Source organism: Elgaria multicarinata, chromosome 17, assembly GCF_023053635.1.
Source record: "Elgaria multicarinata webbii isolate HBS135686 ecotype San Diego chromosome 17, rElgMul1.1.pri, whole genome shotgun sequence".
NCBI classification, from domain to species: domain Eukaryota; kingdom Metazoa; phylum Chordata; class Lepidosauria; order Squamata; family Anguidae; genus Elgaria; species Elgaria multicarinata.
Window position 1 is genome coordinate 15,730,422 of NC_086187.1, and position 17,340 is coordinate 15,747,761.

General features: G+C 49.8%; 3 protein-coding genes across 4 annotated transcripts in view; 1 reads left to right on the forward strand and 2 right to left on the reverse strand.

Moving 5' to 3' along the window:
• LOC134409982 (major facilitator superfamily domain-containing protein 1-like) overlaps positions 1–17,340 on the reverse strand; it is a 319,448-nt gene that overhangs the window by 299,447 nt on the left and 2,661 nt on the right. The gene's annotated exons all lie outside the window — the stretch shown is intronic.
• The window catches only part of NUBP2 (NUBP iron-sulfur cluster assembly factor 2, cytosolic), a 109,093-nt gene that overhangs the window by 77,754 nt on the left and 13,999 nt on the right, over positions 1–17,340 (reverse strand). The window contains exons 3-7 of one of the 2 annotated variants that reach the window (XR_010026233.1): positions 15,274–15,472; positions 13,515–13,669; positions 12,158–12,268; positions 11,726–11,795; positions 9,427–10,141 (exon numbers count right to left, since the gene is read on the reverse strand). Coding sequence is in view for 1 of the 2 variants with exons in the window: in XM_063143019.1 (XP_062999089.1) it covers positions 9,996–10,141; positions 11,726–11,795; positions 12,158–12,268; positions 13,515–13,669; positions 15,274–15,472 (681 nt within the window). In the remaining variant the exon portion in view is untranslated. Of the gene's footprint in view, positions 1–9,415; positions 10,142–11,725; positions 11,796–12,157; positions 12,269–13,514; positions 13,670–15,273; positions 15,473–17,340 lie in introns of those variants that run through there. The other variant, XM_063143019.1, reaches the window with a different exon arrangement.
• IGFALS (insulin like growth factor binding protein acid labile subunit) lies at positions 293–6,959 on the forward strand. Its single transcript, XM_063143012.1, has 2 exons — positions 293–359; positions 5,135–6,959. The coding sequence occupies exons 1-2, from the start codon at positions 350–352 to the stop codon at positions 6,937–6,939; spliced, it is 1,815 nt and encodes a 604-aa protein (XP_062999082.1). The 5' UTR covers positions 293–349; the 3' UTR covers positions 6,940–6,959.

A 17,340-nucleotide genomic window follows, 5' to 3' on the forward strand; every position in this document is an offset into this window, starting at 1 on the left:
TCCTCTTTTTTTTTGGCAATATGTAGGCGGCCGCCCTGAGTCCAGTGTCCTGTTGCGCACCATGGGCAAACAAATGACGGCGCTGGGAAGCCAAACGCAGAGACAGAGGCGATCGCCTTCTCCCGCCCTGGTTTGCCAGGGACTGGCAAATCCAGCCCTGGTGGATAACTCCAAACCAGTGGGGACATTCCTATCCGGCACGTGACGGGTTAACAAAGCCGCCTCTTTCAGGCAGCTGGACGAGCGTCAAGGTGGGTCGCCTGCCGCTGTATTGCTACATTAGCAGCAGGGAGGGGAAATGCAGACAGCAGAACTTTGACTTTCCACGCTTCGGCCAGCCAGCGCGAGAATGAGGAAAGGTAAGCCGGGGGAAGAGAGACTTTTCTAACCCTTCCTTTCAGCGTATCTCTTGAGTGCCGCGTAATACAGGCCTGTACCTGGGGCATCAGTCAAATCCCTCTTTCCTCAAAACTTGGAAAAGGAGCTGGGCTGTTTTGGGAAGGTGGGCGAAAGATTTGGAAGGGTTCCCCCCGCCCCCATTTGCTTCTGTAGAAGTTTTCCCTTTCCTTGGTAAGGCCTCTGCGGGCAAACAAAAATATACATGTCTTGCATCAGAGCAAACCTCTCTACTCCGAGGGAGTCATTCATGAGCACAGCAATGGAGCAGATGATTTGCACGTGGAAGGTCCCGAATTCAGTCTCTGGTGTCTCCAACTAAAAGCAAAATAAAACCAGGATCTCTTGTTGCCTGGAGAGCTGCTGTCAGGCGTTTAAACATTTAGGTCCCCTAATCTGCCTAAAATGTATGTACGCTGACTTATATCCGCAGATGCACATTTAGAAAGAAGGAGGACTTGGGTTTAATTAACATTTCACGGAAGGTAAAGCCATCCCATTAATTCCTTATCCAAATTACACCAAATAAAATTAAACCCTTTAATTCATCTGCACACAAACCTCCTCCAGATCACCCTAAATCAAGTTACTCCTCTTCAATTGCAATTAATTTATAATGGCTGTGAACGAGTGTGAAAGTTTTCACGAGCCGTTTCACACACGCACATACACTTAAACTTAGGGGGGGAAGTTTCCATTGGCATCAATGGGGAGTGTTCCTTGAATAGCCATGTGGGCCTGTGTGTGTGTGTGTAGTGATTTTGGGTGTGTTGCAGCATGTGGAAAAAAGAGGGTTAACCCTTCCCTCTCCAGCTGTAACCACCCTTGAAAATTACCCCCTGCCCAGAAAACCCCCCCACACATCTCCAATTGGCACCAATGGACACTCGAGGATCTGTGGAAAAGTTCCGTGGCTCTGGAAAATGAATTCGTGGCTAGAGTCCCAGGAGGCCAGGCCTAGCGGCTTCTCTGTGTTTCAGCTTTTTATATTCTATTCCTATTAAGGCAGAAGAAGAGAAACATATTACAAGTTTATCTAGTTAGCTGGCTTTCCTTGTTCGAATACTGGCGATGGCTACCACTGTGATTTCTGCGTGGGATGCAGAGGCATACCGTTTTCTAGAAAAATAAGACTCACCGTAGCAGTTAGTGGCCTGGTTCAGACAACATGCTAAACCATGCTGCTTAACCACAAAATGTTTAAGGGAATGCCTTAACCATTTTGTGGTTAAGCAGCATGGTTTAGTGTGTTGTCTGAACCAGGCCATTATCATTCCAAGGGAAGTCCGTGTGGGCAGAGAGGGATGCAGACTTAGAGGTTAAAAAGCCAGTGTGTGCAAGAGCCCTTACAGAAGTTTATTTGCTTGGCGAGAGGCCGTATACGGCAATGCTAAAAGATCAACGCAAAATATGATGCAAAAACATACCGTATATAGATTTATTTCGATATCATAATCTAGCCAGTCGGTCATTAAATCACTGCTCCAGGAGTGCAAGGAAAGCACAACGCGTCCTTTGGTGTACATCCTCAGCTGAGGAGACGCCTAAAACACCTTTTCAGTTTTGTACCTTCTGTTGCAAAACGCTTTCTCCAGATGTGTCCTGCTTAGCTCCCCCCTGACATGCAACGGATAGAACGGTGTAATTACAACCTTCTATGCGGCTGAAATAATTGTATCATTATTTGGCTGATTGCTGTAATTGCATCCTTACACTGATCACCGTTTCCTCATTCTCCTGCACCACCTCGCCCGCAAAAAAAAAGGGAAAAAAAGAATCATTCATAAAACGCTCTATAATCTTAGAAAATCTATTCCATATTTCTTCAAATGCTATTTTTAGGCAGAGGGCTCTACCACTCAAAAGACAGAGGCTATACCATTTCCCCATCATAACTGTCTCTCTTTCTCTGTCTGTGTGTGTATAAAGAAGTGTTGGGAAAACGTGGGAGGGGTTACAAATGGAAGATGTCATCTGGATCTCCCATAACATTCTGTGAATTAAGCAAGGGCAATCATGCGATAAAAGACTCGTGTGGAAACACCCCAAGTTTCCAGTCCTCATTATTTGAGGGAGGAGTTTTTAAAGCATAATTTCCCTCCCCGCAGAAAACAGAAGCCAACAAGGACGTCTTATTTACTATTCTTTAATTTCAGAGCCGCAGGGATGGCAGGGGGCACTCAGATTTTATGAATAGCCACTACTGTACTTGAGTATGTGTGTGTGTGTGTGTGCAAACATTGTGGCTCATTTCTCAAGCAATGTACGGTATGCAGGCCGTGGTAGCTATTACCATAAAAATGCCGTCTACAAGGAATGTCCTGTTTGCAAGCAATCAACAGGAGCCTGGCATGCCTTATTTACAGTTTACAAGAAACTGCTCCATTAGACCTTAAAGAAGCCTTCCCCAACTTTCACCATGATGGCTGGGGCTGATGGGAGATGAAGTCCACAACACAGAAGCTCTTGGCTGCCTCCTCCCAAGGGTGGGCGGAGCTGGAGGCAAAAGTGGGCAGAGCCAAAACGCCCCCAATACCAGCACCTGTTCGCTTCAAGCTCTTACTGGCAGTAGCTATGCGTTAGGAAAGGCATTTAAACCTTTTAAAATGGAGGGGAGAAAGCAGGCAATAAGCAGTTGGGGAGAAGGGGGTGGGGAAGGAGGCGTGGCCATGTGGGGAATCCTGGAAGGCCAGCTGCGGCCCTCAAGGGGGCGGGCGGATTTGGCCCACGGGCCTGAGGTTCCACACCCTTGTTGCCTTGAAGCGCCACAGATTTGAAATGTGTAATTGAAAAGTCCTTAGCTATTGCCCACGCTCTGCAAGGAAGAGTGGTTGATACTGCATTTTTATCCCAGCCTGCCTTCATGGAGCTCCTGATATTGTACATCAGCCTTCTTTTGTCTTCTGGGAGGAGAGTTATGCTTTTAACACAACACACACTTTAATGACTGGAAATGTGGGGTGTTTTTAGACGAGGCTTTTAGCGCATGATGGCCCTGCTTCATTCACAACTGGAGGCCACCAGTTTGGGGAACAGTGATGTCTGTGGTTCTCCTCCCCTGTCCTTTTATCCTCACAACAACCCTATGAGGTAGGTTAAAATGATGGTTGTTGTTGTGCCATCAGTGTGCATGGTATAAGAGCAGAGGTCCCTGCCCTGAAGAACTTGCAATTTAAAATTTGAAATGGGAATAGTAGAGGTAGGGGTTTATACCAGATGGCGGGTTTGAGCCTAGACCTTCCCCAATTCCTCATCCAACTCTAACCACTACTCCACACTGCCTCTTTTAACACTACTCAAGTACCGTCAAACAATTTTGGGCACCGTTCAGGGTTAAACTGAAGTCCCATCGACTGCAATGGGTCTACTGAAGTACTGGATTGCTTATTACAGTCACAGGCCAATACAAATTTCTGTACAAAAGAAAAATACAGCTAATGAAGAGGAATTAAATAAAACCAATAAATTTTAAAATGGGGCCAACATAATTCCCTCCTTCTTTGCACTGAAATCCGTACGAAACCAGCAGCCTTCCCAGTAACGTAGGAGGAATCATCCTTCGAACAGTACATCAACAGCTCTTTAGAAGGCCATCCCAGAAGAGTCGTTTCATGAGGGGGAAATCATTCTCTCTGCAGTCTTTCTATCAATTACAGTGCAGGAGTGCAGGAGGAATGGGTCTGTTCTAAATATGGGTCTGTTCTAAATATCTCCTGGATCTTATCTGCAGGACACAAACTTATTAAATTATTATTATTATTATTATTATTATTACTACTACTACTACTACTATTACGGTGGTTAAGTACGTCTGACAGTGAAACTTCTTATCTTCTCTCCTTGCTTACTAGTTACTGTAGTTTCTAAAAATAGACCACTTTCCCTCGCTTAACCTAAACAGCAGTACAGCAAAAATCAACGATTAACTAGGAAGCCGTGTCTTTGCCTCCTGGCCTTTGGCACTAAATGGGTGAAGGGATCGCCGTATGCCTCCATATGTCAAGAAACTGATGTCATAGCAGTTAGGATTGGAGGGGTGGGGGTAGAGATTTAGCACTTCAGCATATTCCAGCAAATGTGGGGACAAGATAGCAAGAAAGTCTGGCAGGCGGCAGCTTGTTCATGGGACACTGATTTGAGAATCAACAAAGTCGCCTATTTTTATTTATTTATTAACAAGATGCATACATCGCTCTACTTCCAATAAAAATCCTGAGTGCTGAACGATAAGAAGGAACAGAAAATTAAAACAACCAAATTACAAGAAAAGGTATTTAGTCAATAGAACTGAGTCATACAAAGGCAAAGAAAATAAAAGTTGCAAAATGCAAGCTCTTTTACCCTAGCTGCATTTAGCTTTTTCTAGCTGCTTCTTCCCCATGCTCTCATCCTTTCCTGCTCTTTGTTTGGCTGGCTTTATCCCCTCTTTCCCCAAATCAGAAAGTACTGTATGAACCTTGAAGACATGAAACTTAACCGGAGAAATGAAACTTAAGTGGGAAATAAAACTACTCTTAGGGATACCCCCTCCCAACAGAATAACTCCAGGCCTCTAAGACCTGACTTTTTAACTTCACCTCCGTAGGCCTCAAATCTTCACAGCAGGAGCCCAACCATGCTGACTTCTGGCATCAGCCCTGGTCCTTACACTTTGCTCCAGAGTACTCCGCACCATTATACCACTGCTGCTTGTTTGTCACCCACCTGATGGGTTTTTTTTTTATTATTATCTGTCCAGCAGAAGCAGTGTTGGCATTGATACTCATCTGGGCGTTGGCAGTAAGGTCTCAGCACCTTGAACCAGGAGCTGACAATGAACACGTCCGTCCAGAAAGCCAGAAATGTCCCAGCCGGTGTACTTGCAGTTGTGATGACTGTAACGAGGAGCTGAACGTCTACTGCAGCACACGGAATCTCACCAGCCTTCCCGAAGAGGTGCCCAGGGGTGTGAGGATGTTGTGGCTGGATGGAAATAATTTCACTTCCTTGCCGGCTCTTGCTTTCCGAAACTTCTCCAGCCTGGAGTTTCTCAACCTTCAAGGCAGCCAGCTGACGAGCATCGAACAGCACGCCTTCCACGGCTTGGAGGGCTTGGACATCTTGCTCCTGGAACGCAACCGGTTGAAGTCGTTGGCACCCAACATCTTCCTTCATCTGCAGAACTTGGCTTCCCTCCGTCTCAACAACAACCAGTTTAGCAAGCTCGAAGAAGGCGTCTTTGCTGGGCTTTCCAATCTCTGGTCCTTGAACCTTGGATGGAACTCGTTGGTGGTCCTACCAGACAAAGTGTTTCATGACCTGCCCAACCTGAGGGACCTGGTCCTGGCGGGGAACAAGCTGCACTATCTCCAGCATCAATTATTCTACAGCCTCAGCGAGCTGAGAGAACTGGACTTGAGCGGGAATTCCCTCAAGGGCATTAAAGGAAACATCTTCACCAAGCTTCAAAAGCTGCAGAAGCTCTACCTGGGCCACAACCTAATCAACGCCGTTGCCCCTCGGGCCTTCGTGGGCATGAAGTCCCTGAGATGGCTGGACCTGTCCCACAACCGCCTGACCACCTTGTTTGAAGACACCTTCCTGGGGCTCTCGAGCCTGCACGTGTTGCGCCTCTCCAGCAATTCGATTGGCAGCCTGAGGCCGAGAACCTTCAAGGACCTCCTGTTCTTGGAGGAGCTGCAGCTTGGCAACAACAGGATCCGAAGCTTGCCGGAAAAAGGGTTCGACAGGCTGAGCCAACTGGAATTCCTCACTCTTAACGAAAACCAGATTCAAGAGATCCAGGTGGGGGCGTTCTTTGGGCTTTCTAACGTCGCCGTGATGAACCTTTCTGGGAATTGCCTCAAGACTATTCCGGATTTCATGTTCCGGGGACTGAGCCAGCTGCACAGCCTGCACCTGGAAAACTGCTGCCTCAGCCGGATCAGGCCGCAAATGTTCTCCGAACTTTCCAGTCTGCGGCGGCTCTTCCTGCGGGACAACGCCGTCTCCGAAATCGAGGGACACAGCCTGAGCCACCTCCACGAGCTCCTCGACCTGGATCTCAAGCACAATCGGCTGAGCAGGCTTTCTCCGAACCAGTTCGCGGGCCTCAGGAACCTGGAGTATCTCCTCCTGTCTTCCAATCAGCTGGTGGAGATCTCTCCCAAAGCCTTCGGTCCGCTCCTCCGCCTCTCCTGGCTCGACCTCTCCAACAACCGCCTGGAGACGCTGGACGGCGACGTCTTTGCACCCTTTTCCAAACTGGAATATTTGAACCTCCGGAACAATTCATTGAGGACCTTCCCGACGGGCTGGCTGGGCCCTTCCCCCACGCTCATCCAACTCTGGCTGGAAGGGAACCCGTGGCAGTGCAACTGCTCCCTGAAAGGACTGCGGGACTTTGCCTTGCAGAACCCCGGCGTGGTCCCCCGATACACCCAGTCCGTCACCGAAGGGGATGTTCCTGTATATACTTACAACAACGTCACGTGCCTTCGCCCTGGAGAAGTGGCAGGACTGGACCTGCGGGACGTCGAAGGGGAGCATTTTGCCGACTGCTAGCTGTTGGTCTTCGGCACGCTTCCCCCCCCCCCCCCAAAACTGGCACACTACCTAAATCGTGCGAACTGACTATGTCCATCTATTGCTGTGGAATTCCAGCTTCCTTACTTCCTTGACTTGTTCCCCCGAAGAAAAGAAACACTTTTGATAAGATTTCCATTTAAACGTATCTTCGAGCGTGTGTGATTTCCAAACCTTCTCTTTGGGTATTCGGCCTCCTCTACCCACCCCTACACCCCTTCCTTTGCACTCCTCATGGACTGGAGAGAGCCCCAACTATTAGAACAGGGGTGCGGAAGTTCAGGCCCATGGGCAGAATCCGGCCAGCTGCTTTGCTTTCAGCTCCACCTACTACTGGAAAGCGGCCCCCGAGAACCTACCTGTTTGTCAGGGATGTATGAAAGGGCTTTCTCCTGTGTTTTCCCCAAACTATGGAACGTGCTCCCTCAAGAACTTTCACTGTCTAGGCCTTTAGAAAGGGTGCGAAGATGCATTTTTCAATTTAGCTTTGTTTTTTGTTTTAAAGTGGCTTATAAGTAGAATAAATAAATAAATGGAAACAAATAAGAGTTCCACATGGCAGGAAACACCTAGAAGGCCTGGCGTCAACATTCATTAATTTTGGATGTCTACTAGGACCCAAAAGTCCTGGCAGGGCCCATGGCTGGTGCTTGCCTTCGGACCTCTTTTAACGTCCCCCCCCCCCCCCCCGCCGGTATTATGGCCAGGTCTGGCGGTGGTGGTGTCAAGAGCTGCCATTTTAATTTCCCACAGTGCCTCCAACTTAGTCAGGCCTGGGAGTCAAATCCAGTTCTCCTTGGTACTTCAGACGGCCTGGTTCCTTTCTCCTTTCTTTCTGCTAACAAAAAAAGACCAGAGCTGCATAAGACTTGCCTCCGCGACACCAGTGGTCTGTGCGTATAGGAGCATTGTAAAATAAAATAAAATGCAGAGACCCCCTGCCGTTTCATTCCCCCATCTCACCTGGGAAGACAAAGGGAAAGTGAAAGGGCTCATCAGGTGTACCGCTCACAGATACCTTCTTAGGGATCTGCTCCCAGTGGGACGTTCTTCTACGCCAGCTCCGTTGAAATGCTTTTGTGCAACTAGCTGCCAATCATTTCGGTCAGGAATTTGCAGAGGAGCATCCCTCTGGATTGTAGCCGGAGAGGGAGAGCCCAGAACGTCCCCCCTCCTTCGGCGAAGCCAGAATTTTGCAACAGCCGGTTAGCACAAGCAAAACGGTGACCTCAAACAGACATTGACCCGAGGACCTGCACCTCCAGGCAGACACGCTATCACCTAAATTGCACTGGGCAGATGCAATAAAAAGGGTTTAGCACTCGGGAACCAGTCAATCAAAATGCAGATATAACTCTTTGACCTGCCATTCTAATTCCTTATATTATGCCAATCCAGGTAGTTCGAGAAGGTGCTCTCTTTTGCAAGAATCTCCAGGTGTGCAATTATACATTATTCAAACCCATCAGGTGCCAGTTATTGGCTGTGCTCATCAATTAAGGCGTTGGAATTATCGCCCTCCCTCCAAAACTGATCTCGAGTGGTGCGTGCCGATAGAAATGGAACCCAAATGGTGAATCCCATCGCGCACCATTGGCTATACTGGTTAGGGATGATGGGAGTTGCAATGCAACATCATCTGGCGGGTCACATGTTTCCCCCTCCTGTTCTAGCACTTTGTCACTGCCGGGTGAAAGTTACATAGTGAACAACCCACACATTTTGGGGCGTTTCCTTTTGTAAACCCACGGATAAACTGGCTTTCTAGACACTTTGATCCCCAAGAACACGTTGGAAATGCTTTGTAATAAAGGACGAATGAACAGACATTGCAGTGTCTCCCCAGAGACAGAAACTCTGGGATGTGAGAAAAGTGTAGCCCCGGGTTCAAATTGTGGAGAAAAGGTAGGGGGATCACTAATGGAAACCACAAGCCCTACTGCCTGACTCTTGGTAATTTTAGCCAAATCATGGCCCTGGTAGCCTTCAGAAGCCAGTAGCTAGGAGGGAAAAGCACAAAAGGTAAGAAGGGCACCTTACTTTATCCCCCTGAACACCCTGTAATTGACTCAAAAAGAGAGAAAAAGCTCAGGATGCAAAGTCTTGTATTAGTGGAAATCCGAACGCGTTTCAGCCTCTAACTGATTTTTAAGGCTTTGTTCAAGTGGTTCTAAAAATGTCTGCGGAGATTCTGAGAACAAAATATCTCCTGCTGTAATTCACCGGCGACCTAGCAGACATTTTCCTCTTCCCCCTTGAAAATCAAGGCCTAAAAATAAAGTAAGGGCCCGAAACCCACTGGGCTTCCCACAAATAAAATCTTTGCATCTTGAGATGTCGCTCTCTCCCTTTTGGGTCTACCTCGGATGTTTGCATCACCCTGCAATTAAGCCAATAATACCTGAGAAATAACGGGTAAGGTATAAACACACGCACACGTCAACACACCTGGGCCTTGATTGCAACAAGACAGAATGTTTAATGGGGGCTGTGTGGCCACAAATTCCTGAGTCGTGATTCATTCCGCAGAGCAGTAGAGGAGCTACATTTTCAAGAGACACGGCTTTCGTACGGGCTCCTGTCTTGCACAGGGGATGCGCCTCGCTGGGCGTATGCTGTGTCGACTTCACAAGGGGCTTTGGTGCGAGGTGGTGGAGCGAGGGCAGCGTCAGAAGTGCCAGATGCCACAGTCCTGCCGGCAGCTTTGTTGGGGGAGAGAAAGAGAGCGTGGATGTGAGCAGTACCATCATTACCCTGAGCTCTTGGCAGCCGAAATGCTGAATGCAGGGTTAAAAAAACCAATCGCAGGCTGGAATCCTCGAAGGCAGACACAGAGAGTCTCGCATCCAGAAGGGAAAAAGTGCTGCTCACAGCCTCCTTGTGCTGCGTTTTGGCTCAAGCAGAGTCCCTTCAAGCCTGTCACTGCCTGAAGACGTCTCTCCCTGCCTTGCTGATCCCATTTCCTGGACAGCTTCTCTTGCTTCTCTTTGCATGAAGGGGAGGCGCCGGCGTAGTTTCCACCCTTCGCGCCCGCCTCAGGAGCTGTGACTGGACGCCCCTGCCAAGATCTGCTGGGCGATATTGGCTAGCGCAGGGAAGGCCGAACTCTTGGGAAATTCCTGCAGGAAGTCGCTGCCTTCTTCCAAGCTCCGGCTGAGCTGTGGGTCGAGCGGCACGCAGCCTGTCCCGAGAAGGACGGAAACGCAAAAGGTGGGAGACAATTAAAGGGGAGGAAGAGGCAAAGTGAAAACGGTCCCTCCTGACTCCCTGTCCCACACTCCAACCGTTACACCATTCTTCACCACACATTCGAAGGTCAGGTCACACACCGCTTTGCCACGGGCTCATCCCATCTGGACTGTTTGGATTATGCTTTAAGGCTGAAATTACGGGAGGGTGGAAGCTTCTCAGTAAGAAGAACTGACCTACCAGAAAAGGAGGACTTCTGGTGACTGGCCAACGAGACACTTCCAGGGAGCTCCTTTGCCTGCCAGAGTAGTGGATTAGTTTGGGGGTACTCTTAGACCCATTTCTGCCGTTGGAGGCTCAAGTAGCCGCCACGGCTCGGAGTGCCTTTTACCAGCTTCGGTTGGTTCGCCAACTACGGCCTCTCCTGGACAGGGATAGCTTGACCATGGTGGTACAGGCATTGGTAACCTCAAGATTGGATTACTGCAACGCGCTCTCTGTGGGGCTGCCCTTGAAGCTGCTCCGGAAGCTGGAGCTAGTGCAGAACGCTGCAGCTCGGCTGTTGTCTGGAGCTGCCCCTTTCCAGCATGTAACTCCTCTGCTGAGGGAACTGCACTGGCTGCCTATTCGCTACCGGGCCAGGTTGAAGGTTCTTGTACTTGTGTGCAAAGCCCTAAACAACTTGGGACCAGGATACCTGAGAGAGCACCTTCTCCCTTACCAACCTGCCCGGTCACTGAGGTCATCCGAGGGCCTGCTCCTGGTGGTTCCACCTAGATCCATCCTCCGATTGGAATCCACCAGGGGAAGAGCCTTCAGCGTGGTGGCCCCCCTCCTGTGGAATTCCCTGCCTCTGGAGGTCAGGCAGGCACCAACCTTGTACTCCTTTCGGCACCTCCAGAAAACATCTTTATTCCAAGAAGCCTTTCTTTAACATGCAGCCTTGGATTTCTGTTTTTTGCTTCTTTTAAATTTTGTTGTAACTGTTTTTATTTTCATTTTACCTTGTACACTGCTCCGAAATTTTTCAATGGGGAGCGGTATATAAATATTCTAAATAAATAAATAAATAAATGCGGCACCTGTGGGGCCCGTCGTGCGCCTACCTTGTGCTCTTTCCGGCGCCTGGTGAAGACCTTTTTATTTTAACCTTTTAGCATCTTCGTCGTTTAGCTCTGTTGCTTTTAAATACGCTCTTTTAAATCTGCATTGCTGCTGGGTTTTTATTCTGGTCCTACTTTTATACCGTAGTTCTCAGCTTTGACTTTTTATACTGCATTTTAAGCTGGATTGCGAGATTCGGCAACATTGGGCGGTAGAGGAATGTAACAAATGAATAAAATAAGCACTCTGTCCGTCAGGAGGGAACCTCGCTGGCCTCTGGTTTTGGTTAGCCAGGAGCGAGCGGGGGCAAGAAGCGAGTAAAAAGGCAGAGGACACGTTGCCCGTCGGCTACCCGGTAGGGTTGAAGCCCAAACAGTGGGTCTCCGTCCCGGCATCTGTGAACACAACAGCCGTATCTGCTATGATGGACCCCCTCTGCTAGAGGGCGCTCTGGATTCACGGAGGTACTCACCAAGGAACGGCACCCCGGCGTGCTTGGCCAGCTCCTGCCCTCCGCCTTTGGAAAAGAGATTTGTGCATTCCTGGAATAAGAGAGGAAGTTGAATGGCAGAGGCAAGGGGGTGGGGACGGGGACAGAAACCTCAGTATTTTCCAAATTGTTCTGGACTTCCGCACCCCATTTTGTCTGGTTTCCACCCTACCCCAGGCCTTTACAGCTCCAGATCACCCGGACCTTGCATCATTTCATTTGGCCTTTAGCGATGATTCCACCAACACTGGAGAAAGCTGCAGGGAAACGGTGAACTGCAGGGGACCTCCAGCCCAGGCAACCCTGCCCTCCCTCCCTCCCTGCTGCCAGGTTGAAAGACCCTTGCAGCCGCCCTGGAAGTCAGCCTGCGCGGAATCTGCATGTGCTGAGCTTTACTCGGCCTCTGCCTCTCACCGAGCAGTGCGGGCAGACAAAGCCGCTCATGTTCTCTACGATCCCGAGGACGTGCAAGCCCGTCTTCTTGCAGAAGGTCAGCTCCCGCCTCACGTCCCCCACGGAGACGGCCTACAGGAAGAAGAGAACCGGGCATTAGTGGGAAGGGGCCAGAGGCAGGGACCATGTTTGGGTAGAGGTCGGAGAGCCGCCCTGCCAAAGCCAGCGGCTTCATTTGAAAATGCTTGGCAGCTAAGTTGCCCTCGATGAGCGTTCATTAACTAATTAATTCTTACTTCATCGGTTAACCGATTAATTGCATTTCTGTACGGCCCAATAGTCAAAAGCTCTTTAGCCGGTTCACAACGAAAAACACAACCAACCATAAAACACAATTCCACGCCACGCAATGCCACGCCAGAGCACAGAATAAAACGTTTAGATGTTTAAAACCGCAGTGCAAACCCAAAGTAAAAAAACACACACAACACCGGCAGGGGTAAAGCTCTGAAAATGTAACAACGGATTTAAAACAATAAAAACCGAAGGACTAAAATGCCTGGGAGAACAAGGAGAGACTCGCTCACCTGGCACGAAAATGATAAGAAGGTGGGTGCCAGGCGAGCCTCTCTGGGTGGGGGGCATTCTGCAACCATGGTGCCGCTACCAAAAGTGGTGGCTACATTACGGTTTAAACATGCTCGCTAACCATTTGCTGCAAAAGGGTTGCCGGCCTAACCATGGCTTAGTGCAGTGGTTCCCAAAGTGGGTGGCACTGCCCCTTTGGGGGCAGTGGGATTGCATAGGGGGGCATTAAGAGACAAGGAGGCGGCAGGGGGGGGCGCTAAGAGGCAAAGGGGCGGCAGGGGGACACTCGAGGTGGTCTTTTCCGAGAAGCGCCTCTCCAGAAGGTCTTAAAACCCAGGGACATTTTTATGGGAGAAGGTAGTTTGGTCCCAAGCCATATAGGGGAAGAATCCACACATGTATTAATACCATTTAAGACGAGTCCTTTTAACAGTGAATTGAAATGTTTCAAAAGCACCAAAATGCTAATGAAGAGTCATACCCTGCTTGGTGTGCCCCGTCACGCCGGCTGCAAAACAGAGGCGTTCGCTTTCTTTTCCCTCCCTCCCTCGGCAAGCCTGCGGCAGGTGCTTCGGATTTTGAATAAATATTCAATTAATTGTTACTGTTTTGAATGTTATTGTATTATCTTCCTTAGTGGGTTGTTGAAAACCGCTATTCTGAATAATGATTTTTATAGTGTAGGGTAGGGGGCACTGGGCATGAGTTTGTGGAACCAAGGGGGCGGTGACCTGAAAAAGGTTTGGGAACCACTGGCTTAGTGTGTTGTCTGAACAGGCCCGGTGGGTACCTGCGGTGTTGTAACCAATACTGCCCCCAGCGGCTTGTACGGTCGGAGGGATTCGACGGTGGAGATGTGCTCGTCGGAAGTCCCGGGGGGCGTATCCACGATCAAGAAGTCAAGTTCTCCCCAGGCCACGTCGCTGACAAACTGTTTTATCAATGCTGTAAAACACATACATACACCGTAGAATGGAAGATGTATCACTTTGGGCAAGAACGCAGGAGACTCTAGCAACCATCACCTGCACCTTATCGTTCCGTATTTTATGGTTTTATTTCTTGCGAACTGCCCAGAGAGCTCTGGGCTGTATACAAATGTTATAAATAAATACATAAAATAAACTGCAGATATGAACCTGGACGAACTGCCCCTTTGAAAGTGGTTCTTCTCTTTGTCCTACCAACAGGGGATGCTTACTGGGGAGTGAGGGTGGTTGACTTTGAGACAGGGCCTTTTCGGTGGCAGCACCCAGACTCTGGAACTCCCTTCTGAAGGAGACCTGCCTAGGCCCCTCCCTCTCTGACCAATAGATAAAGTCCAATTATTTAGACAGGCCTCTGGCTTGCCATGCAACTCAACCCAAATTTTGTTGCCACTTATTTTTAGTACGTTTTCATGGGCTGCTGTTTTGACGCTTTACTTTATATTTGCCTTTATTTTGCCTGTACGTGGTTATTTATTTTGGTGCAATCGATTTTATATTGTCGTTGGCTGCCCGAGGCACCGTGAGGAAAGGTGAGCAATACGTATAAACATCTCATCCCCACCCCAGCCCGCACAGGGAGTTAGGGGTGGCGATGGCTTGTGGTGTTCATTTTGGGGCCCTGGAGACCCATGTGTCACAGGATGTCTGAGCAGAGCCGGCACCAGTTCCCTGCTCAACAGCATCCAGCAGATGCTGGGAAAGGGCACATAAGCAGCCATTCCAGCAATTATACAGGGGGCGATGAGAAGGGGAAACGGGAAGACTAAAATGTTTTCCTCCTCCCTCCTCCTCCCTTTCACCTTGCGTGTCATGACTTTTTAGATTGTAAGCCTGCAGGCAGGGACTGTCTCATCTTACTGATTGCACAGCAGCTGCTCTGGGAACCTGTTAAGATGAGGATGGGATGAAGGAAGGAAGGAGTTGTCAGGAAGAGGAATGCCTGGCAACAGGGCACCCTCCTTTCCTAGGAAGCACTACCTGCACGTGTCAAAGGCCACTGCCCGGAGGAGAGCCTTACTCACCACAGGTGGCACAACAAGTGGTTATTTGCAAGGCTGCTACAGGATTGAAAATAGGTCACTTGCTTTGTTGCCGATGGAGAAGAATTAAACCTCCAGGCACTGGAGTACGGAATCTATTTTTCTCCCTCCCTCCCCGTCTCCTTGTTAGGCCAAAGGCATGTGGGTTAGTAAACACTTTCAAAAGCCTCCGCCCTTTCTGCCCCACGCTGCCTCCCAGAGCATCTCTGCACTGCCACCTCTCTGACTTCTTTTGAACGCCTCGTCCAAAGGCACCTTGTCTCTGCCTGCACCCCCTTCGCTCTCATGCTCTGTTGCAACTCAGCCTGGAACGAGGCCTGGACGCCAGCCCCTGAGACGGCCCTAGCGCTTCCCGATTTACTCCTTCCCCTCCACACCGGGACCCAACTCTTCGGAACACCTCCCCCACCCCACCCCCCGGGGCCACTTCTACTGCCTGTTCCTCTACAGATTTGCCAGCAACTCAGCAAGTTCCATCACGGAAGGAATCCGCATTTCAGGTAGCCCAAGCCCTCCTTACCGTTTTTCTTGGGTCCTCTCCATACCACGGCGTCATCCGGCTTCTCCAGGAGGAAGCCGATGGACATGAGGGCGATGCTTTTGTCTTGGTCCACAAAGACCGGCACCCAGCCGCCGTCACACTGGTGAACGTCTCGGTCCTGCGCATTGAGCATGCGAGGGATGCTGGGGCCACAGAGGTCCGCGTCCAGGATCCCGACCTGTGACGGAATGCAAAGAGGAGGCCTACCTTTAGAGGAGGAGCGTAGAGCGTCCCTGACTGGGAACTGCAACAAAATGGTGCAGCGTGGAGAACTGCTGTTCCAGCAGGCCGTGGCCTCTTCCAGGAGACTCACTTTCCCAGCCAATCAGGACTGAACTGTTAGAAAAAAGGGTTCCCACCCTTGACCTGTTATGGGCTGCAGCCCCTCATGGGAAATCTGACAGGGGCCAGCCACAGGTCCACGGCAAAGGGTCCAGAGCCGGAGGTGAGTGGGTCACCCCTTTTCTCATTTTGCCACTCCCTTTCCTCTAAGGACATAAGAGCCCTGCTGAATCAGACCGAGAGTCCATCCAGTCCAGCGCCGTTCACTCTCTACCAGGGACGCACAACGAGGACATGGTGCAACAGCACCCTCCCACCCATGTTCCCCAGCAACTAGTGCATATAGGCCTATTGCCTCTCATACTGGAGGTAGCATTCAGCCATGAGGACTAGTAGCCACTGATAGCTTTCCCCTCCAGGAATTTGCCCACCAGCCTTTTAAAGCCATCCAAATTGGTAGCCATCTCTACATCTTGTGGTAGAGAACTCTATAGTTCACCTCTGTACTGTGTGAAGCAATCCTTCCTTTGATCTGTCCTGAATCTCCCTCCAGTCAGCTTCATGGGACGACCCCACCGGGTTCTAGCATCATGGGAGAGGGAGAAAAATGTCTCCCTGTCCACCTTCTCCGCCCCTCTTTCTTCCACCCCCTTGACAGAAAGGAACAGGCCCTACTTGCTGCTTATAAGGCACGGTCACCTCTCTAGCACTGTTGAGTGCACAAACAGCTCCGTGTTAAAAGATCTCACGCATCCCGGCAGGAATCCCGGGAGGCAGGAACCTACAATTGCATGGGACGCCCAGAGAGCTGAAGCAGGAATCTCAGCCTGCCCGAGCCGGGTTCAACACTGCCCTCTAGGGCCCGTTCAGCCATCAGGGCGCACTAACTAATTGAGGCCAACCACGTAATTATGGTTTGCCCTGGCTGGGTGAAGACTCCACCTGGACAAGTAAATGAGAAAAGATAAAAACAGTCTTTGGGAACCTCAAACGCTTATGGGATTTGTTGCGTCGTGAGCTTCCGCAGGCTATTTCTTCAGAGGCATGACGTGCACCAGAGAGCAGCTAGCCAGCTGGCACCTGAGCCCAAGACAGCCGACGACACACAGAGCCGCGCACGATGCTTGGCTTGGACCACGCGAGACAGGGCTGTGATTAGACAGAGCTCCTTCTCCCAGCTCCGCTGACTCATGCTTGTTGGGCTCTGTTTATTTATTATTTATTTATTTAGAATATTTATATACCGCTCCCCATTGAAAAATTTCGGAGCGGTGTACAAGGTAAAATGAAAGAAAAAGAAAAAACCAGAATAAAAACAGTTAAAACAAAATTTAAAAGAAGCAAAAACAGAAATCCAAGGCTGCATGTTAAAGAGAAAGGCTTCTTGGAATAAAGATGTTTTCAGGAGGCGCCGAAAGGAGTACAAGGTCAGAGCCTGCCTGACCTCCAGAGGCAGGGAATTCCACAGGAGGGGCGCCACCACGCTGAAGGTTCTTCCCCTGGTGGACTCCAATCGGAGGATGGATCTAGGTGGAACCACCAGAAGCAGGCCCTCGGATGACCTCAGTGACCGGGCAGGTTGTTGATGAATCGGCGAATGCCGCAGCCTCGCTGCTGAGCACTGCTATAGCTGGGAGTGTGAAACCCTAGTGTCCGTGGGTGTGGGAAAAGAAGAGTGCACAGCAGGAGCCATGCGCCTAAAGGCGCAGAGCAAACGAGCCAGGCAAGAAACAAATACGCACGTGCTTCTCTCTTAATTGCATT